The 11,100-nt window shown below is 40.2% G+C and overlaps 1 protein-coding gene across 1 annotated transcript; it reads left to right on the top strand.

Moving 5' to 3' along the window:
• Nucleotides 1-3,511: 3,511 nt before the first annotated feature.
• Nucleotides 3,512-10,624, top strand: LOC103250884 (centrosomal protein of 83 kDa). Its single transcript, XM_008049466.2, has 4 exons — nucleotides 3,512-3,598; nucleotides 4,890-4,993; nucleotides 8,750-8,939; nucleotides 9,952-10,624. Exons 1-4 carry the CDS (start codon nucleotides 3,512-3,514, stop codon nucleotides 10,054-10,056), a joined length of 486 nt encoding a protein of 161 aa, XP_008047657.2. The 3' UTR covers nucleotides 10,057-10,624.
• Nucleotides 10,625-11,100: the final 476 nt, after the last annotated feature.

Here is an 11,100-nt window from a genome sequence, read left to right as displayed (position 1 = left end):
ATAGATATGAAAACAGAAGAGTCTGGGCATGGTGGCTCATGTCTGTAATCCCAGCACTTTAGGAGGCTAAGGCAGGAGGATTGCTTGTGCCCAGGAGTTCAAGACCAGCCTGCACCACATAGCGAGACCTCATTTCTACAAGAAACCAAAAATTAAGCCAGGCAAAGTGGCACATACCTGTAGTTCCAGCTATTCAGGAGGCTGAGAGAGAAGGATCACATAAGCCCAGGAGGTCGAGGCTACAGTGAACCATGATCATGCCACTGCAGTTCAGCCTGAGTGACAGAGTGAGACCCCCAACTCCAAAAAAGGTGGAAATATTATAAAAACTATTATGCTAATTAACTAGGCAAGGTAGATGAACTGAATGCATTCCTTTAAGAACATCTTAATCTGATACAAGAAAAATTAGGACATTCAAATAGTCCTATATCTATTAAGGAAATTAGATCTTTAATTAAAAATCTGTCCCCAAAAAAATGCCCCATTTGACTTCACAAGTAAATTCTTCCAAATACTTAAGGAATAAATAATACCAACCTTAACACAAACTCTTCCAGATAATAGGAAAGGAGGAAAATATCTCCACTTATTTTATGAGATTATACCTGGATGCAATCATTATAAGAAAAATTACATCACAAACAGACCAGGCACAGTAGTTCATACCTGTAATCCCAGCACTTTGAGAGACAGGAGGATCATTTGAGTCCAGGAGTTCAAGACCAGCCTGGGCAACATAGCAAAACCTCATCTCTAAAAATAGATGATAGATAGGTAGACAGATAAACATCATAAACATAGGTGCAAAAATCAGTGATAATATACATGAGCATGTAGGGTTTTGTCTTAACATGCAAAATTGACCAGTGTAATCACCCTAACAGAACAAAGAAAAATTATGGTGATCATCTTAATAGACACAAAAATGATTTGACAAAACTCAGTACCCTTTCATGATAAAAAAAAAAACTTGTCAAACTAGAAACAGAAGGGAATTTTCAGTCTGATAAATGGTATTTACAAAAATTCTGCAGCTAAGATCAAATTTATTGATTAAATATTGATTGTTTCTCTCCACTTACCCAAGGTCAGGAACAAGACAAGTATGTATACTCTCACAGTTTTGCTCAATATTTTATTGAGGTTTGAGCAAGTGTAATAAGGCAAGATAAAGAAATAGATGTAGACACAGGAAAGGAAGAAATAAAATTGTCGTTCACAAATGACATGATTGCATATATATACAAAATAAAAATCTATCAGTAAACTATTAAATATGTGAATTTTAAAAATTTCTGGATATAAGATCAAGTAACAAACATCAGTTATTTTCCTTTGTACATACAACAATCAGAAAATAAAATATTTAAATGCTATTTATAATAACATTTAAAAAAGCCTAGGAACAAATCTGATGAAAGATCTGTATGACTTCTACACTGAAAAATAAAAATACTGCTAAGAAATTTACTGAATGCCTAAATAAAGGGAAAACAATACTATGTTAATGATTTAGAAGATTCAGTATTAAGGTGTCAGTTCTTCCCAGATTGATCCATAACTTGAATGCAATCCCAATCAAAATCTTGGCAGGTTTCTTTGTAGAAATTAGAAAGTAGATTCTAAAATTCGTATGAAAATACCAAGAACTAGAATAACCAAAGCAATCTTAGGGAAGAACAATAAAACTAGAGGACTTAACATTGCAAGATATCAGCACTTACTATAAGCTACAGTAATTCACACTGTCATATTGGCATAAGGATAGGTAGACAAATGGAACAGAATAGAGTCCTTAAATAGACCCACAAATATGTGGACACCCGATTTACTGTAAAGGTACTGCTGCAGTGCATAAGGAAAGGATGGTCTTTTAAATAATCTGTACTTAGTCAATTGGTTATTCCTAACCAAACCTAACAATGTAGATTAAAATGTACCATAGACCTAAAGTGTGAAAGGTTAAAAAAAAATAAAGCTTCTAGAAGAAAACTTGGGAGAAAAATCTTAGGATCTTGGAATTAGTAAAAATATCTTGGCTGGGCACAGTGGCTCAAGTCTATAATCCCAGCACTTTGGGAGGCCAAGGTGAGAGAATTGCCTGAGCTCAGGGGTTCGAGACCAGCCTGGTGAGTCCTCGTCTCTACAGTTAGTAAACAAAAAATAAGCTATGTGTTGTAGCACATGCCTGTAGTTCTAGCTACTTGAAAGGCTGAGGTGGAAGGATTGCCTGAGCCCAGCAGGTCAAGGCTGTGGTGGCCATGAGCGTGCTATTGCACTCCAGTTTGGGCAACAGAGTGAGACTCCAAAAAAAAAAAAAGATATCTTAAACAGGACACAAAAAAGCACTTAACATGAAAGATTTGACTGATAATTTATTAAAATTAAGAACTTTTAAAAATCAAAGAACACGTTAAAGAGAAGGAAATGCCACCACAGGCTGAGAGAAAGTCAATCTGCAAAACATATATCTGACACAGGACTCATATCCTGAATATATAAAAAACTTCTGCAAATCAACAAGAAGCAGTTTACTAAAAAATTTTTTAACAGGCAAAAGACTAGGACAGGCACTTCACAAAAAGGGGCTATCTAGGAGGCTAATATGCATAAGAAGAGGTACTTGGTATCTTTAGCTATCAGGAACATACAAAATACACTAATGAGATACTTCTGTACTCCCCAGAATAGCTAAAAGACCGGTCGTCCCAAGTATGGACAGGAATGTAGAACTAAGCTCTCAGGTGTTGCTGACAGGCATCTAATTGGCAGAAGCAGTTTAGAAAGTGGGCAGTTATGTACTAAGCCTAAATCATGTACTCCATGGCCCACTCTTAGGCATATACTTAAGAGAATTGGGTACTTATGTCCACCAAAGTCATGTTCAGGAAACCGTTCATGATAGTCTCAAACTGGAAACAATTCAAGTTTTCATCACCATGAAAAGGGATAAAATGTGATATATTTGTACAATGGAAAATGGCACTGCAATGAAATAGAACTTCTGTGGCATATAACATCATTCCTTATTGATATAGATGAAAAGTTGAGAGAAGATTGAGTTGTAAAAGAGTATATACTGTATGATTGATTTTCCTTTATACGAATGGGTGGATAGATCGACAGATGGACTACTTAACTACCCATGAATACATAAATGTGTGTTTGTGGTGGCAAAGTTCAGAAGAGTGGTTCTTTTGCCAGGGTACACAGGAGGCGCACAAGGGAACCTTCCGGGAGCTGGAGGCTGTGGTGTTGGGAAGCATGGAAAGGAATGCTCATAGCAGCATGATTTGTAAAAGTCCCACCCAGAAGTAATCCAGATGACCCTTGTCAGTGTGCCAGGTGAATATAATGGCCCATGTCATCATCCTAGTGGAGGACGAGTATGATGGCCCATGTTGTCATCCAAGGGGAGGGCGAGTATGATGGCCCATTTTGTCATCCAAATAGAAGGTGGGTGTGATGACCTGTGGAATCATCCATTGGAGGGACAGTATGATGGCCCATGGAATCATCCAAGTGGAAGGCGAGTGTGATGGCCCATGTCATCATCCAGTGGAGGAAGAGTATGATGACCCATGTTGTCATCCAAGTGGAGGGTGGATATGATGGTCCATAGAATCATCCAAGTGAAGGGTGGGTATGATGGCCTGTGGAATCATCCATTGGAGGGAGGCCCATGGAATCATCCCAGTGGAGGGCGAATGTGATGGCCCATGTCATCATCCAGTGGAGGGGAGAGTATGAGTATGATGGCCCATGGAATCATCTAGTGGAGAAAGAAGATGATGGCCCGGGTCATCATTCAAGTGAAATACACCATGTGGAATGAATGAGTTCTATTTGTAGGTAACAGAAACCTCTCGAATGGAGTGAAAGAAAAAAGACCTTTATAAAAGAATGCCCATGCTGCTTCCATTCGCATGAACTTCAAGAATAGGCAAAAGTTAATTACAGCTTTGCAAATAAATCATTGGTTACTTTTTCAGAGGATGGAGGGCTGGTGATTGGAAGGGGGATGGTGGGGGCATAGCAGATGGCAGTGCTCTTGTCCTGCGAGGTCATCACACCAGCATTGGCTTTATGGTTTTTCATTGAGTTTTACATTTATATTCTGTGCATTTTTTAATAAGTACTATTCCTCCATAAAAAGAGAAAATACTCAAAAGGTTTGAAGCTACTAAATGAATTTCAGCATTATAAATGCCTTTACATTAAAAAAAAGCTTGTAAAAGCTGAAAAATATTACTTTTTTTCATATGTTCCTTTTGCTTTATACCTGAACTTTTCTGTATTCATTGATGAAACCATACAATGTTTACCTCTGGGAATTTTTCCCTTTATATGTAAAGTTAAATTTTTTTTATTTTAATGTTTAGAAAGGCATAGTTTTAAACTGAGAGCCAGCTGTAGGACATCTGAGCTTTCTAACACTCTAATTTATTGTTTTGGTAGTAATTTATAAATTGCAAACATGGTTTTAGTTTTGAATTTTGTTTCAGTTCTTTTAAACATGTATCTTCTGGTATAATAAAGAACTCATGATTTCTTACCAGATGACAAGCAGACTTACTAGAAAATTTGGCTTCTTCCCTGTATAAATTTTTTACTTGCAGCAATTTGGTTATCGGACACTAATTTTCGATGTGGCATTCACAATAGTTCTATTTGTCACACTGAGGATATGAAGTGGATCTGTGGTTTATTATCTTTGCAATTTTCAGTAAAAGCCATATCTGCTAATCTTCTTAGTTCCTAGTATTCACTGAAAACATTCATCTCTAAATAAAATGTTTTATGTGAGTAAATATTTTCTGTATAGCTTTTTTGAAGTAAGAAGTTATATATTAACCTACTTTTTCATGCTGTTTTTCTTTTTCTAGAGAAAATCTCTTCATGAAAACAAATTGAAGAGACTGCAGGACAAGGTGGAAATCTTGGAGGCAAAGAAAGAAGAATTGGAAACAGAAAATCAGGTGTTGAATAGGTAATGTGCTCCCACGTGGCTATTTTGATGTCATAGAAATTTCTTTCTGGGTATAATCTACTACTTTATGTTTTTTTTAAAAAAATACATATTTAAAAGATTTCTAAAACTGTGTGATTACTCCTAATGTATTAGCCTTTTTAGAATGTGAATGTGCCTTAAAGGCAAAGGCTCTATCACTTGTGGGTATTTGTGCTATGGCTGCGACTGATAGAAAGGTCAGTCACTAGCACCAAGGAGTGGCTTGACTTCTTGCTGCTGAGACACAAAACAGTTGTGGCTACTGCATAGTTATCAAAGTTGTAGGTACAACTCTGAATCAAAGGTCAGTTTTTGGTTTCCTGGTGTAGAAAAATATTATTGAACTATACTTTCTGGTTTGGTAGCCACAACCAAGCATAGCTAATTATCAACACTAGCATTTTTTAAGCAGAGAAGATTTAGCATGTGAAATTGGTGGTACTGGTGTTGCGTAATCTATTTGATTCAAGTTTAAAAAATCTTTTAAATTCAGTAATTAATGGTGGCCTTTACCATTTTAGCTATTCAAATATTAGATTTTTCCTTTTTTTTTTTTTTTTTTTTGAGTTGGAGTCTCACCCTGTCACGCAGACTGGAGTGCAGTGGCTGCTCCCGGCCACTGCAGCCTCGACCTACTGGGCTCCAGTGATCCTTCCGCCTCAGCCTTCCAAGTACCTGGAACTACAGGCGCATGCTGCCACACCCGGCTAATTTTTGACTTATTGTAGAGATGAGGTCTTGCCAAGTTGCCCAGGCGGTCTCGAACCCATGGGTTAAGGCAATCCACTCACCTCAGCCTCCCAAAGCACTGGGATTACAGGCTGAGCCACTGAGCCCGGCTTAAATATTAGATTTTTCATAAGGAAAATTGCCTGTATCATGCAGTGATGTTTTATGATATGCACTTGTATTCAGGGTGTAATTATTACCAAAATTTGAAGTTTCTAAAAGAAGAACATTCTAGAGGTGTCTAGAGTACAGTTAATGCCACACTTAACAATACTCTATTCCAAAGTAGGAAGCCACCAAATTCATTGTAAAACAAAAGCTCACTTACTGCTTCTTTCATAACCATTACTATTGAAATGTTATCAGTTCTGTATTACGCAGCCATGGCACAGATCATTGAGAACTGTGAGTGGTTTTGAAACTCTTTGATCACTGGTGTGACTGATGGTCAGGAAAGTCATATCCAAGAGATGATGATCTGTGCAGGCCTGAAGGTTGGCTCTTTTCTTCATGTCCTTTTCCCTAGAGTTGTGAAGCTTTGCCGTCATGCTTACTTATATGCAATGGGAGAAACCAAAGTGCTTTCCTGTTCTCACAGTCAGCACTTCTGACCCCAGATCAGTGGGAGATTCCTAGACATGAAGTAATCCATTCTGCAGTGGATACCAGCTGCATGTTCTGTAATTCAGGCCTGACACTGTCTACCTGAACATGGCATCTTGTCCCACAGGTTGAGGGCTCAGTTTCACAAGACTGCCTCCTTCAGATGCCGATTGCAAGCCCCAGGCCTCCTGACTGGCTGTGAATCCAGGTTCCCCTGACCCTCCTTAGGCTCAGTTAAGTTGCTGTCATAGTTCACAGATTGAGGGTAAACACACCTGCTGGCTTCTTGTAAAGGCTGTGACAGAGGCTGCAGGTGAACAGCCAGAGGGAACAGGTGCATGAGGTAGGGCCTGCTCCAAGAGTGCCATCCTTGGCTCTGCTGCATGTCCAGGAACACGGAAGCTCCCAGTCCTTACTCATGGGTTTTTCCATAGGTTTCATACGTAGCCATGATTGATGACATCATTGGCCATTGGTGATCTACTCAACTTCAGCCTGTCTGCCTTCCCCAGAGGTGGTAGTGGAGGGCAGGTGCTGAAGTTGCAGTCTTCTAGTCCTGCCTTGACCTTTTTGGTGAGCTGTCCATCCTGAAGCTCACCACATCACCTCATTAGCATACAAAAGACACTCTTACACTGCAGAGTTTCCCAGGGTTTTAGGAGCTGTCTGCCAGGAACCATGGACAGAGACCAGATATATACAGTAAGTCCCCTACACGTGAACTCTCAAGTTGTGAACTTTCAAAGATGCAACATGCACTCACATTATTTGAGAAGGTGATGTTAGTTTTTGAGGCTCAGGATATGAACGTAGAACAGTACTCAAAGGTTACAGCAACTGTTCAGAATGCCATCCAGTGCTACTGTGTCTTCTATGACAAGAAAAAAAGAGCTACCGTCCAAACATCACTACATTGGTTTTTTTGAGAAGGCAGATAGAGTTAAACCCAGTAAGGAGCCACAACCTGTGCCATTTGTGTCAGGCATGAGTGAACCTATTGCTGGCCTTCCGTCTCCTGTTGCTAACGATCCTTCAGCTCTGCCATCTCTTCCTCCTCTCCTTCCTCCAATCAGTAAATCTTCTTGTTCGTTCACTTGACACCAGCCCATGTGTCCCAGTTGTTATGCTGTTCTGTAAGATTAAACATGGTTTATTTTTGTATTTTTTTATGTGATATCTGTAAAACTACTATTCTAAATATCTCTCAGTACAGTACTGCATAACCAATTGTGTGAGTTGGCTACCTAGGCTAACTTTATTGGATTTAGGAACAAATTGGACTTACAGACATGCTCTTGGAATGGACCTTGTTCCTATGTAGGGGACTTACTGTATTTCATGTTGTGGTGAAATTTTGAAAAGAAGAAACTTGATCACAATCTTATACCTACATTTTAAAAATTAGGTTGAGCTGTATGACATTTTCTATATTTGACCATATTTCACCTAGAAAAATGGCAATTTGATAAGGGTTAACCAGCATGTTCTCTACAGTTGACCCTTGACAACATGGGCTTGAACTCTGCCAGGTCCACTTGGTTTTTTTCAACCAAACACAGATTGAAAGTAGTGTTCACAGGGTATAAAACCCGACCATATGCCGGGCTCGGTGGCTCAGCCTGTAATCTCGTGCTTTGGGAGGCTAAGGTGAGTGGATTGCCTGAGCCTGTGTGTTCGAGACCCGCCTGGGCAACTTGGCAAGACCTCATCTCTGCAATAAATCAAAAATCAGCCGGGCGTGGTAGTGCACGCCTGTAGTTCCAGCTACTTGGAAGGCTGAGGCGGAAGCATCTTCGGAGCCCAGCAGGTCAAGGCTGCAGTGGCCAGGAGCGGCCACTGCACTCCAGTCTGGGTGACAGAATGAGACTCCAACTCAAAAAAAAAAAAAACAAAACCCGGCCATAGAAAGGGCCAGCTTTTCCTACATGCGGGCCCTACAAGGCTGACCGCGGGATTTGAGTAAGCAGGTATTTTGGTACACAAAGGCAGTCCTGGAACTGATGCCCGTGAATACCCAGGGATGGCTGTATTTTTATTTGGTTTCTTTTGTAAGAGAAGGCACTCTTTTGCTTTTAAGAGTCTCTTCAGTTTTATGATTCATGAATTGGGAAATGGGATGGGAATGAAAGTCAAAGAGTTAAAAGATTTCTTATCTTGATTGTCAAATAAAGCCTTATGATGAGATGATAGTCTATAATGCTAATGATAATTGCATATGACTACGATGTAATGTCACGTTTTCTCTTTATCTTTCTAGGTAAACAGACTTATCTATGTATCACCTACAGATAAGTCTTATAATGTTGAAATCCTTCTTTTCCAGTTTAAAGTTTTATTCCGCAAATTACGCTGTTCAATAGGATATCACTGTATTAAAGAACAGACTTTTTTTTTCTTTTTAAGACAAAACGTTCCATTTGAAGAATATACAAGGCTTCAAAAGAGACTGAAGGACATTCAGAGACGACACAATGAGTTTCGGAGTCTCATTCTGGCTCCCAACATACCCACAGCAGCGCCCCTCCCTCCCTCTGGCTTCCCGCTGTCAGCCATGCTTCCAGGTCTCGAGCTGGCCTTCCCTCCTCACATGCAGGTATAAACATTTAGGGTAGGGAAGAACAATTAGCCAGACATTCTTGCAGGTTTTTATGGGTTTAAATATAGAGTCACTGTTAAAATTCAAATTGTAAATGTGTTCAGTGTTCAAAATTCACCGCAAAAATGGCATAAACATTACAGTCAGCCAGTTTTCACGTCTCCATGTCTTCTCTTACCAGGGAAGTCTGCTGACTTTGATTTGGATCCTTTCGATCCTTTAGTGATGTTGCTGGGAATGAAGTATCCTGTCGGGCAACAGAAAAGCAGCTCAGTTAGTGAGCCTTTGTGTAACCTAGAGTTTGTAGCTTACTCGTATGATATCAGTTAGTACTGAGCATTTACTAATGCCATGAACTGTGCATATTCCATATAGTATTTTATTACCTCTAATGAAAATGCTTTGTGGGCAGGTATTATTATTCCCAATTCATAGGTAAGCAAACTGAGTCTGAGAGTGAAGTGCCTTGCCTGAGGTTGTAGCTAATAAATGACAGAGTTAAGTTTCAACCCTGAGTCTGTCTTAGTCCCGAGCCTGGGCTCTTTGTATTGTATCAGGCCCCTGAGATATAAAGGAATCACGTCGCCTGGATGATTTTCAGAAGATGGGAAGCAATGGCATTTCATAGTGTTACGAGCACAGAAGATTGTAGTCACTGACTTGACTCTCGGGCCAAGTGCTTTTTCCTAATAAGCTCTGGTCTTGTCAGAGGTTGCCATGGGAGCGTGCCTGGCCCCTGTATGAATATTTCTCCACTTGCTCCCTGTGAGTGCACACCTGGAGAAGAATGACCATGGGTTTTACTTAAGGCCAGAGTCAGGGCAGGAGAGAAACCAAGTGGCTGGTGGTTGGCCCAGCTGGGTGTTGTAGACTGCCGCAGGGGGCAGCATCTCCTCGCCAGACACCACGGTGCATAGAAAAGAGGCCACTGAGGCTGCTGTGGATGGCTACTTTTCTGCCTGCTCTCCTAATGGTTTCTCTTGCTGTGCTTTCTCTACATCATTTTAAGGAGGAGCAGCACCAGAGGGAACTCTCTCTGCTTCGCAAAAGACTCGAAGAGCTAGAAACAACACAAAGAAAGCAGCTGGAGGAACTGGGATCCCCTGGAGAGTGATGTTCTTGGGAAAGGCAGAGCGAGAGAACTGAAATCAGTGACTCAATAAAGCTGGAAGCTGTGACATACATGGCATGTGAATACTGCGTTACTGTTTGCCAAAGTACTTGACTGTGCCTCAAGCAAGGGTGCCAGCTAGTGCTGTGTGGCACAGCCCGGGCCATAGGGTTGAGCTAGGGAGCTAGGGAAGAACAGTAGGGGACATGTCAGGATCCTGAGAACACTGGTGGACAGCACCTTGGGAATGTGAAGCAAAAACTAAAAGGACTAACTAGGAAATCAAGTTTTTAGATTAATTTTACTTGGTTGAATTGTGTGGCATTTTGCCCGCAACTTGTCCGTCCTGAATTCCCCTGTACCCTGGAGCTGCTTGGTAATTGCAGGGTCCGTGAGCATCTTCTGGTTTGCTCCAAACAAAATTATAAACTAGTGTTTGAAAAAAAGGTGATGGTTTAAAGTCAGCATAGAAAAGTCACTGTAAAGGTATCTCACATTACAGGAGATAGCCTTTTCCAAAAATTGTGTGCACGTAATTTATTGAAGAGCTTAATAAATATTTTTCTATCTATATTGTCTTGTGTTTAATTATACTTTGACCACACAGCATGTATTTAACGGTGTGGAAGGGCTCACTGATTTTGGCTTTGCTGTGTTAGAATTAATAGAAAATAACAAGTGCAAATAATCATGGCCTGTGGCTGTATTTTTAAAAGGGGGCTATTTATTCTTAGACTTGACCCCAGTGGGGTCTCCTTAGAAGAACTGTTGGTATTTAGCTTTGCTTCCCACTACTGTGGCTCTAACCAAATAATTACAAACGTTGTATTTCCATGTGTCCCTAAGTATGCCATTATTTTTTTCACTGTGTGCCTTTGGAAGCTTTTTTATGTAACATCTTTTAGAGGAATTGTGCTGGAAGAATTCATGTCAATGAGGCTAAAACTCACATCTCTCAAACTAAGTGGAATGTTCATTACCCAGAGGTCTTCACGGTCAGAAGGCCAAGTTGAAAGTGGAGGCAGGAAGGTAACTGAGCAGCCACAA

This window comes from Carlito syrichta, unplaced genomic scaffold (genome assembly GCF_000164805.1).
Source record: "Carlito syrichta isolate Samal-C Ts95f unplaced genomic scaffold, Tarsius_syrichta-2.0.1 Scaffold135639, whole genome shotgun sequence".
Lineage (NCBI taxonomy): Eukaryota > Metazoa > Chordata > Mammalia > Primates > Tarsiidae > Carlito > Carlito syrichta.
Note: the sequence above shows the minus strand (reverse complement) of the source record. Positions and strands in the feature narration are given on the sequence as shown.